This window comes from Panthera pardus, unplaced genomic scaffold (genome assembly GCF_024362965.1).
Source record: "Panthera pardus isolate Hobbes unplaced genomic scaffold, ASM2436296v1 HiC_scaffold_8, whole genome shotgun sequence".
Lineage (NCBI taxonomy): Eukaryota > Metazoa > Chordata > Mammalia > Carnivora > Felidae > Panthera > Panthera pardus.
In genome coordinates this window covers 77,410,173-77,432,474 of record NW_026527013.1, presented here as the reverse complement: position 1 = coordinate 77,432,474, position 22,302 = coordinate 77,410,173, and the positions used below count along the sequence as shown (strand labels likewise).

At 41.8% G+C, this 22,302-nt stretch overlaps 3 protein-coding genes across 8 annotated transcripts in view; 2 read left to right on the top strand and 1 right to left on the bottom strand.

Annotated features, from left to right (window-relative positions):
* PRKAR2B (protein kinase cAMP-dependent type II regulatory subunit beta) overlaps positions 1-10,027 on the top strand; it is a 102,614-nt gene extending 92,587 nt beyond the window's left edge. Inside the window, exons 8-11 of one of the 2 annotated variants that reach the window (XM_053897954.1) lie at positions 1,406-1,480; positions 4,595-4,660; positions 4,794-5,062; positions 8,060-10,027. In XM_053897954.1, coding sequence (XP_053753929.1) covers positions 1,406-1,480; positions 4,595-4,660; positions 4,794-5,062; positions 8,060-8,081 — 432 coding nt within the window. In that variant the 3' untranslated portion in view covers positions 8,082-10,027. The remainder of the gene's footprint in view (positions 1-1,405; positions 1,481-4,594; positions 4,661-4,793; positions 5,063-8,059) is intronic. The other variant, XM_019451187.2, reaches the window with a different exon arrangement.
* LOC109268070 (basic proline-rich protein-like) lies at positions 986-18,973 on the bottom strand. 4 transcript variants are annotated; one of them, XR_002080447.2, is made up of 3 exons: positions 18,572-18,973; positions 5,562-5,672; positions 986-1,224 (listed from the first exon to the last, which is right to left on the bottom strand). XR_002080447.2 is itself a non-coding variant. In XM_019451190.2 (2 exons), exons 1-2 carry the CDS (start codon positions 18,907-18,909, stop codon positions 1,215-1,217), a joined length of 348 nt encoding a protein of 115 aa, XP_019306735.1. In that variant the 5' UTR covers positions 18,910-18,973; the 3' UTR covers positions 986-1,214. The 4 variants fall into 4 exon arrangements, 2 of the variants coding, with proteins under 2 accessions (XP_019306735.1, XP_019306734.1); XR_002080446.2 differs by lacking the exon at positions 986-1,224 and adding an exon at positions 4,949-5,048; XM_019451190.2 differs by lacking the exon at positions 5,562-5,672.
* HBP1 (HMG-box transcription factor 1) overlaps positions 18,142-22,302 on the top strand; it is a 30,111-nt gene continuing 25,950 nt past the window's right edge. The window contains exon 1 of one of the 2 annotated variants that reach the window (XM_019451183.2): positions 18,142-18,220. In XM_019451183.2, the coding sequence (XP_019306728.1) occupies positions 18,206-18,220 (15 nt within the window). In that variant the 5' untranslated portion in view covers positions 18,142-18,205. Of the gene's footprint in view, positions 18,379-22,302 lie in introns of both variants that reach the window. The other variant, XM_019451182.2, reaches the window with a different exon arrangement.

The following is a 22,302-nucleotide window of genomic DNA, read 5'->3' as shown; positions in this document are numbered from 1 at the left end:
ACAGCCCATGTGTCCATCCACTGATGAATGGATATAGAAGATGTGGGACATATACAATGGAATATTATTCAGCCACAAAAAAAGAATGAAATCTTGCCATTTGCAATGATGTGGATGGAGCTAGAGAGAGTATAATGCTAAGTGAAATAAATCAGAAAGACAAATAGCATATGATTTCTCTCATGTGGAATTTAAGAAACAAAACAAATGAGCAGTGGGGGCGGGGGGGAAGTAAAGAGAGAGAGAAACCAAGAAACATACCCTTAACTATATAGTCTCATGAGAACAAGCCGATAGTTACCAGAGGGTGGGGGTATGGGTAAAAATAGGTGACAGGGGTTAAGGAGGACACTTGTGATGAGCATCGAGTGTTGTCTGGAAGTGTTGAGTCACTGTATTGTGCACCTGAAACAAATATTACGCTACATGTTAACTAACTGGAATTTCAATAAAAACTAAAAAAAATAAGAGCAGACTGAAAATAATATATAAATGTAGGCAGTAGCACTAGTTGTGCCTTTACAGGGACAGCTTGTCAAAACGGTGGGTCCTCCCTGGCCTCTCCTTCCCAGTCAACTCTGCTGTTTACTCCTCTTCTCCTTCCTCTTCACATTGGCCTTCCAGGGTCTCTTCTGTTTTCCGGCTACACTTACGCACTTAGTGAGCTTGTCATATCCCCTGGCTGTAAATACTGCCTATATGTTGATGCCTCCTGAAATTGACATCACTAGGCAAGGTCCCTCCCTCAAATGGCCGATATATTTATCCAACTGCATATTTGACCTATGCCCTAAGATGTCTAATAGATATCGCAAACCTAGTGCATCCTCGACCTCCTCCCCCATGCCTTCCCCATCTTACTGCACCTTGGCCAGAAGCCTTGGGATTCATACTGACTCTTGTACTGAAATCTCCTTCGGCTGGGTTGTCAATACATGCCTGGTAGAGGTTCTGGCTGCATGACAGAATGTGTATGAGGCAGCTGTTAATATGTAGCAGCATCTCTTTTAAATGAAAGGAGATCAGGGGCTGGAAATCCAGATGCCTTCAGATTTGGACAAGTAACATAAAGGAGAAAACGAAGCCAGGATGGGATTTGGGTCAAGCTGGACGACAAGTGCTCCAGCTAAAGATCAGCAGCTAGTCTCCCACAGCTTGTAGCTGGTGCCATGTGCAAATGTGGGCCGGGTGTTGTGAGTCTCCTTCCTGATTTTTCAAGAGAAGCTGAAAATTAAGATTTTTATGAGAAATCTATTTTAAAATGCTGGCAGTTCATTAATCCAACACACACACACACACACACACACTGCTGGGTTTATTTGGCTTAAAGGCTACCAGTTTTTAACTTCTGAAATAGGATTACCCAGATCATCTGTGTGATATTATCTTTTTTTTTTTTTTTAAGGTTTCTGAACGCCTGAAAGTGGTAGATGTCATAGGCACCAAAGTATACAACGATGGAGAACAAATCATTGCTCAGGTATAGTCCTTTTTAGGTAGTTCACCTTAGGGTTATATTCCGAAAGGTTCTTAACATGTGGCAGATCTTGACCAATTTTTCATATGTGTCTATAATTAGTATGCAGTGATGGATTAAATGATTATTAGTTCCACCAAATGACCTGTTAAAAGTGGTTTAATTTATAGCCATTAAGCTATCTGAATATTTTTATTTATATAGTTAAGTCCCGATGAACATGTATTAAATCATCACATGGATTTCTGGATAATTTTATTATTTGTACGTGACATGAAATTCAAATATATCTAAACAATAAGATGTTGTTAATGATCAGAAAAAACAGGTGGGTATTCCTCGAGATAGTAAGGACCCAGTAGGTGCACTGGGAGTTATTGCAGAGTTTTGCACGATGAGTTCATGATGAGACCTCCTGGGGCTGCTCCCTGATAAAATTAATCAAGAAGGGAACACACTGCACCCTGTACTTTTTAGGTTTCCAGGCACTAAATTGGGGCCAATGTGCTGTTTAACCCCTAAAGCTTTTCTAAGATCCCAGTTGTAACCTTGGTTACAATAGAGCTGCGGAGAAGTAGGATTTATGAAAACAGTTGAAGTTCACAGACACAGCTACAGATCTTGTATTAACTTGTATTTCCTAGTTACAGTTTTGAAGTATTGAGTGAATGATTTAAACAGATTTTAAAAGATTCTGTAATATTTGTATCCTGATATTGATACCATATTATAATCTTTATCTAAAATATTGTCTCTTCTGGGGTGCCTGGCTGGTTCAGTCAGTAGACCATGGGACTCTTGATCTCAGGGTCGTGAATTTGGGCCCCACGTTGGGCACGGAGTCTACTTTAAAAAAATAAAAAATAAAGAATACTGTCTCTTGATATATGTGAAACAAGATTCAAGGTCTGTGAGACTTGAGGAAAGAATAATTTTTTAGAAGGAAAATAAGTAAATCGCTCTCTCTCTCCTATCATACATATGCATGTATACACAGATTAGTCAGGGATTGGAGAGAAGTGGAGTCAAATTAGAGAACAAGGCGAAGGTTCTACAAAGGTGAAAAATAACAAAGTACAGAGCACTTTTGAAATGACTTTTTTAGCCTTTTATTTTGTAATAATTACAGATTTGTGGTAAGTTGCAAAAGTCAGAGAGGTCTCATGCCCTTCTCCCCCACTGTCTGACGGTGCGTCTTGTATCACTACAGTTCAATGTCACACCTAAGGAACTGACAGTGGTACGATCCATAGACCCTGTTTCACCACTTTTACATCGTTTTGAGCGCAGTTTTCTTTTTTCTTTTCTTTTCTTTTCTTTTCTTTTCTTTTCTTTTCTTTTCTTTTCTTTTCTTTTTCTTTTCTTTTCTTTTCTTTTTTATTTTAGAGAGAGTGCGCACAAGTTGGGGAGTGGCTCAGAGGGGGAGAGAGAGAGAGAGAGAGAGAGAGAGAGAGAGAGAGAGAGAGAGAATATCCCAAGCAGAACCAATGTGGGGCTCGATCCCACCCCTGAGATCATGAACTGAGCCGAAATCAAGAGTTGGAGGCTCAACCAACAGAACCACCCAGGTGCCCCTAGAACACGTTTTTTTTAAAAAAATGCCTAGGGGCACCTGGGTGGCTCTGTAGGTTGAGCGTCTGACTTCGGCTCAGGTCATGATCTCATGGTTTGTAGGTTCAAGCCCTGCGTTGGGTTCTATGCTGACGGCTTGGGGCCTGGAGCCTGCTTTGGATTCTGTGTCTCCCTCTCTCTCTCTGCCCCTCCCTCGCTCACACTCTGTCTCTCAAAAAATGAATAAACGTTAAAAAAATTAAAAAAAAAAAATGCCTGGCTGGCTCAGTCGGTAGAGTGTGCGATTCTTGATCTTGGGGGTTGTGAGTTCGAGTCCCATACTGAGTGTAGAGATTAGTTAAAAATAAAATGTTAAAAAAAAGTAACACAGTAGTCTCTAGACCTATTTTTATTTAAAATACTTGAAAATTTAACATGAAGCTCTGATGAGAGATTATATATTATACTTAGGGTTTACTAAAGATCTTTGTAGATATTAGTTGTCTTTTAAGTGTTTATAAAACATTCATGTCTATATTACATAAACCTAGACAAAAATGTGTAAGCTGATACTGTATTTCTTACATTTTATGTACTAAGGAATTTCGAAAAACCAAAGTTTCTCTAGAATCACTTTGAGAGGCTCAGAAAAGTCAGGATCTGTTATTTTCTGTATTACACTATTTAAATAGGAAGGTATCATCAGAAATCAATACCCAGTTCACTTAAAACCCAAAAGCAGGAAAAAGCAGGTGTGTAGTTAGAAATGGCAACACTTTCAGAAGCCTTTTTTAGGCTCCCCCCACCAGGTGGTGTGGAATGTAGCTAAAGACGACAGGGCCAACGTGGATTGCTTCCTGATGAGCCTGGTTGCTTTCTCCTCTTTGAGAGTTTCTCCCCTTTGGGCCACTGGTGCTAATTGCTTGTTATCAGAGGGTGATGCAGGGTGTGCATCTGAGTGCTTCTCCCAGAGCGGTAGGAGCAGCCGGCAGAGCGGGAGGTACTACTAGGAAATGGTGCTGCCATTTCTTTTTCTCTCTCTCTCTCTTTTTTTATGTTTATTTATTTTGAGAGGGTGGGGGAGGGGCATAGAGGGAGGGAGAGAATCCCAAACGGGATCCACATGGTCAGCACAGAGCCTCACAAGAGACTTGATCCCACAAACTGTGAGATTATGATCTGAGCCAGAACCAAGTCGGATGCACACTTAAGTGACTGAGCCACCCAGGCGCCCCCAGTGCTGCCATTTCTGACTGTGGACGTGGTCATCCAGGCTGGAGTTGGGGCCAAATTTTTACTTCAGCATTTGCCATGGTTTTGTTTTGTTTTGTTTTGTTTTTTGGCTAGTTTTAGCAAGAAAGGCTGTGGTAGGAAGTTTATTAATTTTACAAATGAGCTCATTACTTGTGGTTGTCGAGGACAGCCTTTCAATTTAGACAGAGTCTGTTCCTATGGAGCTTCACTTGTCCGGCACAATCATCTTCACTTTTCGGGGCTTGAGAGGCAAGGGGATTGTTGTCACCCGAATTTGCATTTTTACCCTCGGTGCTTGTTTCTTTCTTACAGGGAGATCTGGCAGATTCTTTTTTCATTGTAGAATCTGGTGAAGTGAAAATCACTATGAAAAGGAAGGTAAGTGTTGGCAAGTCCCAAACACCCATGGGGAGCAAGGAACACCATAGGTTTCCTTTCTGATGCTTTAGACTAAGGTTAGCTCGGTTTTCATAAGCTGAGTCAAAGCGCATGCTCTTACTTCCCTTGTCAGGGCAAATCCGAGGTGGAAGAGAATGGCGCAGTAGAAATTGCTCGGTGTTCCCGGGGACAGTACTTTGGAGAACTTGCTCTGGTCACTAACAAACCCCGAGCAGCTTCGGCGCACGCCATCGGGACCGTCAAATGTTTAGGTAGGAGTCACAGCACTGTATGTGCTCCTCCGGGTGGAAGCTATTCCGTCTGCCTTTTATGTATTCATGTTGCTGTACTGATGATCTTACTGGGTTCACACGTTTCACAGTCCCCACTAGAGAGAACAAAGTAAGGACTCATTGCATTATGAAATCGATTTGTGGGAGGCCCTTGTTTTTTTTTTTAATTAAAATATTAAAAAAAATTTTTTTGATGTTTATTTTTGAGAGAGAGAGAGAGAGAGAGAGTGTGGGGGAGGGATAGAGAGAGAGGGAGACACAGAATCCGAACCAGGCTCCAGGGGCCTCGAACCCACAAACCGTAAGATCATGACCTGAGCTGAAGTTTGGTGCTGAGCCACTCAGGCACCCCTAAAATAATTCTTTTTAAAAAAATGGTTTAATTTTGAGAGAGCGAGAGCATGCACCCACGGGGTGGGGGAAGTGGGGGAGAGGGAGGGGAGAGAGAATCCCAAGCAGGTTTCACACTGTCAACTCAGAGCCTGTTGGGGGGCTCGATCTCATAAACTGAGATCATGACCTGAGCCGAAGTCACGAGTCAGATGCTTAACTGACTGAGCCACCCAGGCACCCCGCCCTTAGTTTTTTCTTTAAAATTTTTCACGTACCTATTTTCTCCTGTTTTCTTCTTTCATATAGGTGTGAAATGGCATCTTGTTTTAGTAAAGAATTCTGAGTATGGAGTTTTATGTCTAGTTTTTCAAATAAAGTTTGTGTTCCTCAAAAAAAAAAGCCAGAATAGTATTTTTATAGCATACATTAAGGTCTCTGGGCAAAGCTGGAAGCTCTTTGGGAGTACTTCCTCGTCCTAGTCCCAGGAAACCATGGTTTCAGGTTTGTCAGAATGCAGCAAAATCTTCTTTATTGTTCAACTTCTTATTTCCTAGCAGCAGAGATGCTGTCCTCAAATGGAAGACGTCTGTCTGTATCTGAGATCCATATATGAGAAAGCGCTTACTTTAATGGTGAAAAATGGAATTCAGGAGTCCATGTAGATGACATTTTAAGAAAAATTGATTCAACAGTAATTAGCCACTCTGTGTTCTTATTCACGGTTCAGTAGAATAAACTTGGCTTCAGTGTTCTTTTTTTTATGTTTATTTTGAGAGAGAGAGAGAGACAGAGACAGAGACAGAGTGTGAGTGGGGGGAGGGGCAGAGAGAGAGGGAGACACAGGATCTGAAGCAGGGTCTAGGCTCTGAGCTGTCAGCACAGAGCCCAACGCAGGGCTCGAACTTAACAAACCATGAGTTCATGACCTCAGCCGAAGTCAGATGCTTAACCGACTGAGCCACCCAGGCACCCCAGCTTTAGTGTTCTTAAGATCTGAGGGTCCCTTCAGAATCAACTTCCTAGAGGAACCCCTTTTTAAAGGGCTCAAGTGTTACACCTGGATGAAAAAGAAGGTAGTGAGAAACTGACAGGTAATTTTCCTGAGTATAGACATTAGTGAGAAAGAGTAAAGGTGAAGTGAAGTGAGTGAAATCCCATTATTTTTTTCCTATAACAGATTTATTCACATTAAAGAAAATTTGAGAAATACAGAGAAGTAGGAAAATCCCTTACCACCACTACCAACCCCCAGTGATTTCCACATCCTCATATAATTCCTCATCTTTTTTATTTGCATGGGTTTTCTATTTTTAAAGTGTTGTAAACCGTTGTTTTTCATTTACTGTACCTTACGCTCCTATTTTATTTCTCATTTTATCAAATTGTAACATTCTGTTAGGTAAACATCCACATTATGAGTTAATTGGTCTCCACTGGCGATTTTGGGGGTTTGGGCTCCATATTTTTTCGGGGGGGAGCAGGTTTTGTGTCTGTGCGCACAGACTACTTTTCCATGTATAGGATTTTTCCTTAGAAATGGTTCTCGGGAGTAGGCTTTCTTTTTACAGAGTTCACTGTATACTCCCAGCCCTCTTGACCTGTGCTGATGTACGTGCTACTGGCAGTGCAAGAGTGTCCACTCCCTCCGCTCTTGTGAACAATGTCCCTTGTACCTTTGCAAATTTGAAAGGCAAAAGAAAAAAAAAGTTTTAATAAAAATTTGCACTTCTACGGTAGAGAGTGTGATCATAGTTTCTACGAGTATATTATAAATTGAGTTTTTAAAAATGCATGAGACAGACCAGGAAAGTGACATACAGCATATACTTACAAGTGGAGAAGAGCATTCTGGCTGCTGTTTTGAATTGGCTAGGTGATAGTATAAGAGAGTAAACGTTACACAAGGTAACACCAGGTCTTTACAGCATAGCGTCGTAAGTAAGCCCCGAGAAGGAAGAACAGTAGAAGAAAAAAAGGCCTTGCCACCTTTGAGGAGAGTTCATGTTACTGAGGTGGTGAACTATTTTTTAGGGGGGCCTGGGTGGCTCAGTCGGTTAAGTGTCTGACTCTTAATTTCGGCTCAGGTCAAGATCTCACAGTTTGTGAGTGTGACCCCCACATCGGGCTCTGCACTGACAGCATGGAGCCTTTTGGGATTCTCTGTCTGCCTCTCTCTCTGCCCCTTGCTCTCACTCACTCTCTCAAAAATAAACTTTAAAAAACAACAACAACAGGTTTTTAGAATTACCAGACTTCGCCATTATAGTCCCTTGTTTTTTTCTTACCCGAGACCAGGAGCCTCCCAGCAACCTAGCATTGCACAATCCCATTGTCAAGGGAACACTGGCTGTTTATTTTCTGAAGTGGAACATTTTTATCCTTGTGCCCTTTTCTTATATTTGATATTTATCTAAAAATACCATTGCAGCGTCACCTGGGTGGCTAAGTCGGGTAAGAGTCTGACTTTGACTTGGGTCATATCTTACAGTTCATGGGTTCAAGCCCTGCTGACAGCTCAGAGCCTGGAGCCTGCTTCGGATTCTGTGTCTCCCTCTCCCTCTCCCTCTGCCCTTCCCCTGCTCATGCTCCATCTCTCTCCTTCCCTCTCTCTCTCCCTCTCCCTCTCTCTCTCTCAAAATAAAACATTAAAAAAAATAAAAATAACCATTGCATTCCTGACACATGCAGAATGGGTATCCTAAATGACTTTGCAATTTTTCAGATTTGCAAAGAATGTTACATTTCTTTTTCTTCTCTCCTCTCCTTCTCTTAGCCATGGATGTGCAAGCATTTGAAAGGCTTTTGGGACCTTGCATGGAAATTATGAAAAGGAACATTGCCACTTACGAAGAACAATTAGTTGCCCTGTTTGGAACTAACATGGATATTGTTGAACCCACTGCATGAAGCAAAAGTATGGAACAAGACCTATAGTGACAAAATTACACAGTAGTGGTTAGTCCACTGAGAATGTGTTTGTGTAGATGCCAAGCATTTTCTGTGATTTCAGGTTTTTTCCTTTTTTTACATTTACAACGTATCAGTAAGCGGAGTAGTGATTTAATACTCTATAGGCTTTAACATCACTTTCTAAAGAATAGATCAAAACAATATTGACATACTGATGAAATGACTTTGTACTCCACAAAATTATGATCTCAGTGAGAGGTTTATTCAAATGATTGTAATATATTGAAAGTATCTGTGTGCAAGAAGATAATTGAAGGGTGTTACCATGGGCAACATGTGTTCATGTGGACTCCCTCGGATTGCTGTGTTAATGACTATGCCCATGTAAAAGGGAACTTGGCAGTGAACCATGCTCTACAGCATGGCATCACATTCTTTTTACAACTCGATATATATATAGTAAGTACAATTTTAATCATTTTTGTTTTCAAGTTTTTCTGGCTTGATAAGTTATGTGCTGGCCTTGGACTATGGCATAAAACATCATATGCAATTTTAAAACCTTTTATATTTTTGCAATAAAGTACGTTTTGACTTCTTTGGCCTAACGTCAGTAACCTACATGTTCCAGTGGTTTTAAGGACGGGCAATGTAGTCATTATGATAATAGGGAAGAGTCTTTTTTAGAGGAGAGATCATTAACACAGTTTCCTCATAAAACATATATCTACTTCCTTTTTTCATTGTATAGTTCTCTGTACTCTTAAAAAATTTGAGTTCGACATTTAATGTCACAGTTTTTTTTAAAGCTATTTAAACTTGTCTTATAGAAGCTGAAGATACTACATATGTTGGGGGGGGGGGGACTGTCCTATACCAAAAATATTTTGGAGTCCTTATCTACACGCCCACAGGATATTTCTCAGTTCTTCACTAGGCATACATAACACAGTCCTCTGCAGACATCTGTTCCCTTGGGTTTCCTTTATGGTGGTAGAAATAAATTTTTATAAACCATACATAAAGATAAAAGGAATTTCTGCCCAGTCCAGATGTACCATTAGACCTTGCCATTTGCATTAACGTAGACTCAAATGTGCAGGATGAACTCAGTTGTATAAATTTTCCTTGATAATTGATATGCTTATTATTCTGCTATATAAGATGAATTAAATTCCACTCAACCAAAGCAGTATTATTCTTAACGTGATTTCTAGGCCCACGTGACCACAGTGTTTGGAGAGCTTAATTCTAACCAGTTGTTCACTTTTAAATGAGCAATTTCATTTTGGGGAAACAGGTTTTAAAAAAACATATACCTGGGTAAAAATATTCTGTGGCTGTTATAGTGTGGTGTTATTAGAGAATGTTTATGGTCTGATATAATGAAAATATGGCTAAAATAGGTTCATTGGGTCATGTATATGTAAACAATATGTAAAGTATAACTTCAACCCCATTTTAGAACACTGTTTAACGATTTTGCAAACCTTCATGTAGGAAGAGAGCTTACTACATGAAGATGACTTCTTTTCTACTTCAGATTTTATTTTAAAAGTCATGTCTGTTAGACAAGAAAAAAAAAAAAAAAAACGCAAAGAACCCACCCAAATTCCTGGTTCATCATTCTGTATTCTTTATCCACTTTTTCAAGATACCTTGTTGCATAAGCTGATTGTTAACTGTTCATGGAATAGCAAACAAATGCCTGTTTAATAGAGAATTCTGACCAAGGCTGTAAATGCCAGTTACATTATTTTCAGTATTGTTGGTTATATTTAAATTTACCTTATAATAAAGCACACTTTTATAATAAAATGTTTTTAATGAAGTTTTTTTTTTTGTTTTGTTTGTTTGTTTTTCACTAATTTCTTTACTGGTACTTCCGTCGTGCATACTGCACTATGTGAAAGCCTGACTGAGATGTGGCCAATGGGAAAACTGCCCCCCCCCCCTCCCCACCGCCCCGGGCGTAATGCAACCAGGAAACATGGCTCTTTATAGCAATAGGTTTTTCACAAATTTTAACTATCAGTCATATGTGATATAAACATATAAACAATTATGGTCTGCTGCAGACCATTGGGCCATTTTGGTTAATGAAATAAACCTGGCTAATAGGGAATTTATATGTCAAAGTGTCTAATTAAAATACCTTAAGTTTCACTTGTGGATGTGGATGTCATTATTCAGTCACCAGCCAAGGTATTTTACTACTTGGAAATTCTCTGTTGAAGTTTCATTCAAGGATCCAGCATGTGCAACTAAGAAATACTCTGGAAGAACATTCTGTTAACACAAGTGCTTCTCCCTGTTTGTTTTATGGTGTGTGTTTTCTGCATGTCATGATGAACTAGGGCTTGGTGCATATATTTTTGCAAACGCTACCTGTGATACACGTTGGGTGAATGTATTTGGCTTACTGTTAGAAAGGAGTGGACCATTTAAGGTGTGTAGAAATGTGCAGGGGAGCCACAGGACACGAAGTGAAGGACTCTGGACTTTATTGAAATATGTAAGATTAAGTGCTGAGTCCTTTCTAAAGCATCTTGAAGATACTGATCTAGTTTTCCTAATTTTCTCAAGAAATGTTATATTTTCTTTTAATTTTTTTTAATGTTTATTTATTTTTGAGAGAGAGACAGCACGAGGGAGACACACAGTCCAAAGCAGGCTCCAGGCTCTGAGCTGTCAGCACAGAGCCATACTCGGGGCTCGAACTCACCAGCTGTGAGATCATGACCTGAGTCCACCCACGTTGGACACTTAACCGGCTGAGCCACCCGGGCACCCCAGGAAATGGTATACTTATAACAAGGACTAGATGACCTTTGGCACTTAAAGTTAACCATGTGTAATCCCAGAGGGGTAAGTAATACATCTGGATAAGCCATGGCTTTGTTAAATGACTGAAGAAGGAATTCTAAAATCTAAATAAAATGTTAGTACCTAAGGGAGAAATGGAATTCTTAACACATAAGGGAGAAATAGAATAATCAAGAATGCTGGCTTCTGAAATTAAGAGAGTATGAAGTACATACAGCCTGATGTTGAATATCAGAAAGAATTTTGACCCAAACAGATTGGAATAGGAGACCACCTTACCTCTTCCAGGATGTTTTTAAAGGCAGCAAAACTGGTTGGGCAACTGAAACTCTATGGTTGTTAGTCTTAACAGGTACTTTAAAAAAAAAAACAAACAAACCTTAAAAGTATAACGAGTTATGGAAGCATAAACAGTAAAGTATACCAGGTATTTGCAGAAGTCTTGTGTGCCCAACAATAACTATGGGAGCTTAAATCAATTCAGTCTGTGTAAGTGAGGAGAATCAGTGACTTTGCCCAAATCAGTTACCTGGTGAGTCCATAGCGGAACTCCCAGACAGCTGACATCTCTTGGTTTCCTGTGCAATTCTTGGTCTCCTAGGCTTTCCTATATTGAACCTATGGAGAAATTTGCATCAAATTTGCAGCACAGGTGTAGTACGATGCTTGAGAGGAAAACTTTATTTGACCAACAGATCTGGGTTTTTCTGTTCTTTTTTTATGCTGTAAATACATAAAGCCTAAAATTGCTAGGAAATCCTGAAGATGCATGTAACATTTACATTTAGGAAAACATGTATGCTGTGGAAGGAACTGTCTGCACCATCAAAAAGTATCCAAAAAAGGACACTTACTAGGTAGGTGGCTTCTCTACATTGTGGTTTAACCACAACCTGAGCATTGCCATCACACCCCCCTCCCCAAACCCCCCAAGACATACTGCAAAATGTATATACGTGAAATGTGTTAGTATCAATTAGAACGGAGTTGTTATAGTAAGTAAATGAAATTTTACTCTTAACTGCAAAAACGGAAAATGAGTTTTTTTTTTTCCAGAGGCCAGCAAAAGCTTAAAGTGTGAGCTGGAAATGGACTCAGATGACAAAAGCAATAACCTAGAAGTGAAACTCTTTTAAGTGTTTTCTGTTCAACATCCAAAAAAAAAAAAAAAAAGTTCAAGTAGAACCCTTGAGTTTATGAGCAGTAACTATGGTCAAAAATCTTGGATAAAGTTGCTTCTGATTGCTGGTTTTCCATCTTTGTCCTAATTGGAAACCCACCTAGATCCCGCTGAGGAGCAAGAGGAGAAACATGTCTCCCCAGAACGCCACAGCCTCTGTTAGGCCTCTCCTTTCCAGATGCCTCTATTCTTGAAATGTATACAAATGTCATGTTTTAAAGCCAAGCAATTATTTTAGGAGAGATGCTCACTACAGAGACCTCTTTGGCAAATCTTTTTCTTGTAATTGGTCCTTAAATTAGCTGAACTTAAATAGCTTCCACATGTTTATTACTACAGCATGTTGTGATAGGCTGCGTAACTTGAAGGAACAGAAGTAGATAAGACAAATTTTGTATGCCTACGTGTGACTGGCACGGAGGGAGACGGAATGAGTGGGAATTGCACTTATCTTGTAAGCAGATGAGACCTGCCCTCTTATAATAACGATGCATGTGTAGAGCAAGGACACAGCACACTGAAGCTTGTTCAGTCAGTGTTCAAAACCACGCAGGGCATACAGTGTAACACATAATCTGCTATACTAAGATTTGTGCTACTTGTTTCCTCCTAACTTCTCGTTCCCTGGTTCAGCAGGCATCTACTGATTGAGAGCTCAGACAGCAAGATGCATATGAGATAGTGGCGGGGGAAGGAGGAGGTGATGTACATGTTGGAGGGTGACCAATGGAAGCAAAAATATGAAGTGTGGCACAGTGTGATAAGACTTGTGGTTTTAATTGCTTCTTATCGTGCTTGCCTCTAAAACGAGGTTCTTACGACTGGCAACAAAAAGAAAACACATAGATGAGGGCCTAGGGTAACAGACATGAGGAGAAAATACATGGGAGTTTTGTGTTAGTTCAGATAACAAGAATGATCTCAAACACATGAGAAGTCATTTGAAAGACAAAAACCTTCATATTTCTGCTTCTAAATTTTATAAATAGGAAGTAGGATTAAGTTGAAATTGTTGTTGCCTTCTCTAAATGTTCACATTCTCATTAAAACCAAATTGGACAACTTAACAAGAACTGAGGGCAACTGAGGCCACAAAGGGTAGTCTCCTGTGTCCTGAAGACACTCAAGTTTATTTTTCTTGACTTGGATCTCCTAAACCCCACACAGGTTCAGCAGTTTTACCTAAATTTCTTGCCTGTACGGCAGCTCATTATCTAAAGTTGCATCCATTCTTTTCTCCTCCCAGTTCCCAAGTCCATTCTTTCCAACATTCCCCGCCTCAGCAATAGCACTGACATACCATCAATACTCACCCACAAGTCCTATCCAGCCTAGAAACCCAACAATCATTTTTTTAAGAAGATTTTAGGTAATCTCTACACCCAACCTGGGGCTTAAACCCACAACGCTGAGATCAAGAATCGCATGCTCTACCGATTGAGCCATGTTGTGTTGTCTCCTCCCAACCAACCTCCCCCCCCCCCATCCCAGCCAACAATCATTCTTTAGTTCTCCTTTTCTCCTTAGTTCTTCCTCCTAAAGGCGATAGTGTTGAGACATTCACTTACACTGAAGAAAGGTCTTGCTTTATGGTCATCTGAGTATAATTTAAACTCATAGTTGAATCAAGAATTACAAGCACAACAGACATACTACTCCTTTCTAAAATGGCACTCATAGGCTCCCAGGCATTTCCTTACAATTTGAGTGTACCTGAGTACTTGGAATTATAAAATTCTTCTTCTTTTTTTTTTTTTTTTTTTTTTTTTTTTTGAGAGAAAGAAAGCTCACATATTGGGGGAGGAGGAAAGAATCTTAAGCAGGCTCCACGCTCAGCATAGAGCCCAACGTGGAACTTGATCCCATGACCCTGGGATCATGACATGAGCCGAAATCAAGAGTTAGATGCTCAACCGACTGAGCTACCCAGGCACCCCTAAAATTAATTTGTTTTAGTGTACAGTGGATATGGAAGGCTATTTCTAAGAGTTTAAATAATCTACCAAGAGAGAAACTATCTGAAAATTTGGGGCACTATTTTAGATCATACATGTGTTCCACTTCCTAGTTTTAGTACAGATGGTCCCATGTGGTTTGACTCACAATTTTTTGACTATATGATGGTGCAAAAGCAATGTGCACTCAGTAGAAACTGTACTTTGAATTCTGATCTTTTCGCAGGCTAGCAGTGTGCAGGGAGATCCTCTCTCATGACCCTGGGTAGGGCAGCCAGCCACAGCTCCCAGTCACCCACATCTGGTTATGAGGGTCCACAAACCATACAGTAACAGCCATTCTGTTTCTCACTTTTAGGACAGTATTCAATAAAATGCATGAGATAGTCAACACTTGATTATAAAATAGCCTTGGTGGGAGGTGATTTTGCTCAACTGTCGATTCATGTAAGTGTTTTGAGCCTTCTAAATGTTCATTTCCTTTTTAACAATTTGAACAGCGATATTCTCAATATGTAAACAATGCCCTGTACTTGAACTTAATCTTTCTTAGTCCAGCAAAGTAGTCATTGGTGTGCCAAATGTAGTGGAATTGAGGCAAATACATTGTTAAATTCTTAAATTAGGTAGTAAAGTAGTACTACTACCTTATAATACTACTTTAGGTAGTAAAGTTATGGTTAAAGGTAGTGAAAAAAAAAAAAGATAAATCTTCTTAACAAATCAGCACTTCATGTTTTTTTTTATGAAAACAAGTATTTTACAAACTGCTAGAAATACATTTTGATTTTAAATGACAACTTCTTGGCATAGTTTATTATGTGTTCTTTAATTGTATCTGTTTTAGTGAAAGAGTAGAATTTACATATATTTTCAAGATCTTACTAGTTTTTTTACTTTGATCTTTATTCTGGGTTATGAGTTGGTTGGTTTTATTAGTCACCAAGAATTAATGATGATGTTCCTGTTAAATATATATGAGGTACTACTGTGGTCATTTAGCTTCCTAGGAAAGTCAAAAGACAGAACTAATTATTCACTTTAAAGGTGTAGAGATTTTTTTTTAAGTAGGCTTCATGCTCAGTGGAGAGCCCAACACTGGGCTTGAACTCATGACCCTGAGATCAAGACCTGAGCTGAGAGATCCAGAGTTGGACATTTAACTGACTGAGTCCTGCAGATGCCCCAGAGCTGTAGAGATTCTAATACTGATATTTAATCAGTTGTGACTGAAATGTCAGAATTTTAGTCCCCAGTGACTTAGACAAAAATGAAAGTATGTGAAAATATTTCAATCTTTGTAGGCTCATCAATTGGCAAAGTGGTCAGCAAATAATAGGAACTAAGTATTTCTGCATGAGTGAATGAAAAAAAAAACTTTACAGGACTATTAAAAGGTACTTATTTATAATAATGTAAAAAATCTTGATCTGAAGTTGAAATTATTCTTCCCATCACTGTGTTCACCGATAAAAACATCTCCAGTAAAGCTTTTGGTAAGAACTTTCAGATAGAAAACCATTTATTTATTTAATTTATTTTGAGAGAGAGACAGAAAGCACGAGCAGGGGAGGGGCAGAGAGAATCCCAAGCAAGCTCAGTTCTGAGCACTGAGCAAAATGCTAGGCTCAGTCTCACAAACCACAAGATCATGACCTGAGCTGAAATCAACAGTCTTAACCAACTGAGCCACTTAACCAACTGAGCCACCCAGGTGCCCCATTGGATAGAAAACCTTTTAAAATAAGGTAAGGTTCAGCTAAAAACAGACCTCATGGTTTATGCAACGAATAGGGGTAAGGAGTGGCTCAGGCTTCTCAAAGCTCGTTTTTGGGGGAAGGAAAGCTGATTTTCAGTTTCCTTGTGGGAGTAAGACATAAATACTTCAAATTTTAATTTTAAACGATTAGGTAAATTCCACGATTTCTCTTTTTGTCAAAAAATGAAATACTGCAGAGGTACAGCAACCCTCCACTGCAAGGAGAAAAAAAGGAAGAAAAAAGAAAAAGGCAGGGTCACAGTCTAGTTCTTTTTTGGATCCCTCTATTATCTCTGAAAGATAATAAGTTCAAACCCTGTCCTTTCTTCTCAGTGAAAAATTTAGGTGTTTTGCTGGCCCTCAATTATTTTTAGGAAAAAAAGTTACTATTTGTGAATACAAGAACTTAAATCTTTGATCATAGGGTAGACAGAACTATTTTAAAATAATTTCATTTCAAGGCTTCCAACAGGGAACCCCTAAAAGAACTGTAAAACTTTTTTCACCGTGAGAATTATTTGGGATTTCTTGATTCATTGTGGCTTTCAGGCAGATTTAAAAATTCGAGAAATGCAGGGTGCCTGGGTGGCTCAGTTGGTTAAACTTCTGACTTCAGATCAGGTCATGATCTTGTGGTTTGTGACTTGGAGCCCCATATTGGGCTTTGTGCTGAGAGCTCTGAGTCTGGAGCCTGCTTTGGACTCTGTGTCTCCCTCTCTCTGCCCCACCCCCTCCCCTCTTCTTTCTCTCAAGAATAAACATTAAAAAATTAAAAAAAAAAAAAAAAACTTCAAGAAATGTAGGGGGGGTAGTGTTTAAAGGAATAATCAGTTACGGTTAAGGGCTCTTTTCAGTGGTTTGACTTTATAGATTTCTAACTAATGTAAGTTTTCCTCTTAATTCTAAGCATGCATACAGTGATCTAAAGATATAAAACCTGAAGCATAGCTTAAATGATTAAACACTAAAAGTTCAAAGAAAAAAAAACTTAATAATGCCTTTTGAATGTTAATGGTAAAAACAATTATAGACTCCGTGGACTGTGATGGCCAGCCATGTTTAAAGTGAAGTTGACTATAAAGCCAGGGAAGCCATCCTTCTCTGGTGAGTCAGAGTATTAGTAACTTAAGGAGGAACTCCTAGTGGCAACGAAGTGGAAAGACATTTTTCTTTCATCAATGGGAAGTCGTCTGGAGGAAAACACTGGTTAACAAAAATTTACCAGGGAAACTTGGATGATTCACAAATTAGGTTTAGGTCACACGTTACGCCTCTATTACCTTAACGAGCAAGCTGGTCAACATGGAAAATACCGCTTTGGGTTGCCTCAATTTCTAAGTCAATAGTAATCGTCCACCCCCTTACAGCTTTATAAATTCTCCAGACCCTGAACTTTTCTCTGTTAGTCCCCAAGCCTTTCAGTGCCTGGCATACAGCCAGCATTCAACAAATCTTGAGTGAACTGATCAGAGCTGGCAAAGAAACCCTCTCAAGTTGCTCTCCGGGGGGTAGCCAGGAAAGGGTCGTGATAAAGAAATTCTAGTTCTTCCCATTGGAGCCCGATACCACCTTTATTATCCCCATAATGCCTGGGGCTGTGATTTGTGGGTGGCTTGGTCCCTCGCGAGGCTGCACTGCTTCCGCCTGTGCAGTCATCTCCTTCCCCTCGCACTCAAACAATACCTTGGCCTCCTGCCAAACTTTGAGCAGTGAGCGACTCTGCCTGTTTATGGCCCGAAATGGGTGCTGCGAGAGACTGGGGCTCTCCGAGTGCTAGGAGAGGCCCAGAGGAAGAGAAGAGGCCGAAGCTTTAAAACACTCGCTTCCTCCGCCCCCTCCCTTTTGTCCCAGACACCAAAACAAACGAGCTGATACACGTGTCCCTATGACTCTTGTTTACTATCAAGACAGCGCTGTGCACGCCCTTCTGGGATACGTAGTCCAACTAGTTTCTCTCGCCTGCAGTTTCCCAGAAGAACAGAGCAAGGCTGAGACTACGAATCCCACAATCCATTTCGGGGGCAAAGTTTGGCTTAGGTCCCCGAAGTCTCGGCAGCAATCCAATCCGAAGCGCTCACTCTAGTGATTGACACGCCGTCTTCTCCAGTAAACACAACACAAAAGTCAATACAAGCCCGCCTCCCGAGACGGACCACGGTATTACCCAATGGGAAAGGGGAATGTTCGAATGGCAGTTCCGTGGACCAATAAGAGGGCGAAAGAGCGGGGCGAAGGCTCAGCCCCCGGGGGGTTGAGGGAGGGGGAAGACGAAGCTTGAAAGACTTGGTAATGGCGACGGGTTTGGTAAGTAGGAAAGTTTCGGTGGAGGAATGAGAGAGGCGACGGGAGTAGTAAGGCGCGCCAGGGAGACCGGCGGCAGTCGGAGAGGGGATATACAAGCGGCTGGCGGTGTTGTCGTGTCCAGGGCGGCCCGCGCCGAGGCTGCCCTCACTCCGCGGCTGGTTTGTTGTCTTTCAGTTCGGGAAGGGGTGGGGGTGGGGAAGGGAGGGGCAGGATCCCGAGGGGACCGGGCGGCCGGGCGAGCTCTGGTCCGCGCTCCTCTTGTGCGAAGGGCTGCCCTCACAGTGGAAGCAATTAACCGTCCGGTAACTGCCCGCGGCGAACCCACCGGACCGGCACCTCCCGCGAGCTCACCTGGGCTTCGCGGCGGTGCGGCCCGAGGGGCGTCTCTGGGGCGGGGGCTGGGAGGAGTCGGCGAGGTCCGCGCTGTGGGCCCGGTTGCGCGGTGGGTGGCCCGGCCGGGTGCGGAGATGGGGCGGGCCTGGGCGGGGGAAGGGGCCGACGCGGCGCCGGGGCTGCCCAGGAAAGTTTGACTTCAACTCCGCGAGTGTGGGCGGAGGGTCGGAGGTTGGTCCCGAGTGGGTGGCCGGCCGGGGGTGGGGGACCCCAATGAGGCGCCGCCTCCACGGGGGGCCGAGAGGGGCTCGGGCCGAGCTGGGAAGCTCGCGGAGCCGCTGGGCCCCGGGGCTCATTGTTACGCATTTCGAATGAATGGGCTCCGAGGCGCCTGCGCGGTGCGGCTGAGCTGAGGGGAAAAACAAGCCTGGAGTCCAGGCTGCGGTCACATGATGGGGGGAGGGGAGGGGAAGGCCATGAATGGCGAAAGAAGGTGGGGGATGGACTTGGCGTGAACCGGGAGGCGCTGCCTCTGTGACCGAGAGCCCAGGCTTGGCAGGCGATTCCAGTCTCCGCCTTCCAACCTATGCTGCTGCCCCAGGCAGATTAAAACAAAACAAAAAAGAATCCGGGCGAAATCGACAGTGGGGGCCGGGTTTTTGTAGCTTCCTTAAGCCCTGCACTCTGTCTAGGGGATTTCACTCAAGCTGTGCGTTCTACACTGCCTAAGAGTTCGTTCTTCAGGAGTTTTCACCAAGAATCGTTTTTAAAAGCAGCACTGACGACAAGGCAGTACTCCAGTCTTTAGCTCAGGCTGCCACTTAGGCTAAGACCGGAGGAGGGTGGTAGGGAGTTGGGTCTGCTAGGAAGTGTTGGGAGTCCTACCATCAATTCCCGACGAAGTGCCGTAGATTTATTTCCCACTAACGAGCAGTAACGGATGACTCCCAACAGTGGTTTTGAATTAAAATTGCCTTTTAAGAATTAGAATACTTTTAACATTTGTAAATACTTTTCTGTTGCTTAACTATTGATAATGATCTACACTTGTAATGTATTCCTAGTACTTTCATTCCCCCTCCCTTTTTTTTTTTTTTTTTTTTTTTTTTTTTTGCTATTGTCTTTTGTTTTAGCTTGCTAACAAGGATGTTGGGGTAGTCTGTTCGGTGTCCTAGACTAAGCTACAGTAGCTTATCCCTCGGTACTTGTGGGTGTGTGGGAGGGTATGTTCCGAGACCCCCTGTGGATGCCTGAAACGAGGGAAAGCACTGAACCCTATACATGCTGTTTTTTCTTATGAGGGTTTATAAATTAGTGAGGTATTAATACTAGCTAATAAGAGAACAAATATAACAATACACTGTAATAAAAGTTGTGTGAATGTGGTCTTTCTCAAAATACCTTATTGTCCTGTACTCACTCTTCTTGTGATGATGTGAGCTGATAAAATGCCTGTGTGGTGAGATGATGTGAGGTGCATGACCTAGGCATTGTGACTTAGTTTGGCTGCTATTGACCTTCTGACTGTAGGTCAGAAGGAAGATTGTTTCCAGACTCGGTTGACCTTGGGTAACTGAAATCACAAGAGTGAAACCTCGAATAGGGGGAAACTACTGTAATCCATTTTAAATACCTCAGTTCTTCACTTTAGAGATATAAGTTAATTGCAATTACCTTCTCTTCATCCCCGCCCACCTTAGAATTTGAGCTTGGTATGGAAGTCTTTTCCGATTAGGGAAGGACATACAGAAACGCATTCTGCGATATCCTTGCAGGTGGAAAGGATAAAGATTCAGGGAAGAATAGGCATTTGAAAGTAGGAGTCTAATCTCTGTTGGGTCAGTGCCTTTTCTCTCTTTTCTCAGTTCTTTTCGAAAAGAAGGTAGTCACATTCAGTCGTCAGAGTGCTGTTTTCCTCATCCATAAGAATAACTTTGTTCACAGAGCTGTTTTGAGGTTTTTATGAAGTCAGAGGAAGTATGTCAAATGCTCTGTACGTAGTAGATTGGCATTTGTAAAACCTAATTTCCTTCTTGTCCATTCACGGAGATTTAGCTATTTCTGGTCCTTTCTACCTGTCCTGTTTCTAAGATTTTGTGGATATTTATTTACCAAAGGTTACAAAACAAAGGCAATGAGACCCTTCCCATCCCCACCCGATAAAAATTTGTAATATTGGACATGACATTTCAAAGCACAGCTGCTGGAGAATTTTACTCTTCCCTTTTGAGAATCTCTGGTCTAGTTGCCGAGTTAAGTCAAAATACAAGGCAAGCTATGTCAAATCCTATAATACCAGAGCAGTATGCAAAAGCATGAATGAACAATAGGGTTAGCTCTACCAGGAGATATTTGAAAGAGGAGCTTGTTTATCAAAATGAATGTCTAATTGGTGTAATTTATGTGGGGGAGAATTTTTGAGTATGGAGTCTTCTGGTATTCTTTTACTGTATCAGGGGCCTTGCTTCCCCCAAATAGTTTGATGGAGAAAAGTCTGAGACAAAAATTTACATTGGTATAGGGATTTGAATTTTGTTTTCATGTATTTTATTCTTAAAGTTTATTTATTTGTTTATTTTTTGAGAGAGTGCATGTGTGTTCAACCAGGAGAGGGAGCAGAGAGAGAAGGAGAGAGAATCCCAAGCAGGCACCCTACTGTCGGCACAGAGCCTGACGTGGGGCTCGATCCCATGAACCGTGAGGTTATGACCTGAGCTGAAACCAGGAGTCTGACGCTTAACTGACTTAGCCACCCAGGCACCTGTTTTCATGTACATTGTTTAATTCTCCCAGTAGCCCAATGAGATCAGTGTAGGGGCTGGGAGGCCACCTTTAAGCGGCCAGCCCCACAGTACATGGCAAGCAAGAGGGAACCTGCAGTTTGTTAACTTAGCTCTAGACTCCCATTTACCATGCAGTAGACTTGCAGAAGCACCACTTCCATTATCTCAAGACCAAACTTTCTCTTTTTTAATGTTTATTTTAGAGAGGGGGGGAGTGGGGAGGGGCAGAGAGAAAGAGGATCAGAAACAGGCCCTGAGCTGACAGCAGACAGCCTGATGTGGGACTGGAACTCAGGAACCGTGACATGACCTGACCGAAGTCAGTTGACTGAACTTTTGATAGCCTTGAGTCATGAAAGGTGCAGACGCAGGGAATGCAAATTCAGTAATTAATTGGTCCCTTTTGTTATTGATGAGTAGCTCTGTTTTGAAATTGAAATATCCTTTCCCAGCTTCCTGTAAGGAATATTGTGAGGGGATGTTGTTAGAGAGCTAGGACTAGCGGCTAGAGAAATGGTAGAGGTTGCAGAAGGTGTTAGTGTGCTGCACATGGTGAGTGGGGACAGTGCAGGGCCTGCTGATGGGGAGGAGAAAATCCATCCTGGAAGGAGGAGAAAGCCAGAAAGCTGTGCAAAGGGAAGGGGAGCACAAGACGGATGCTCCCTGGGGCCCAGAGCAGCTCTGCTGCACACACTGGAGATGGCTCTGAGGAGATACACGTGTGTAGTGTGACCTCTGAACTTCCTGATCAAGGTAAAATGAGAACATGTTCAAGTTGAAGACTGCAGCTGGGGCTGGCCTGCAGATCACATCCTCATGTGAAGCATAGTGCAGCAGCTGTTCGTAAGGAGTTTGAGTCATCATAAGATAGGTTTAGTTGTGCCGTGTACACTTAGGAAGTTGGAAAAGTTTCTATGAGAAGACTTCAGATCTGCCATCCAAACTTAATATTCGCTGTCCAGAGAA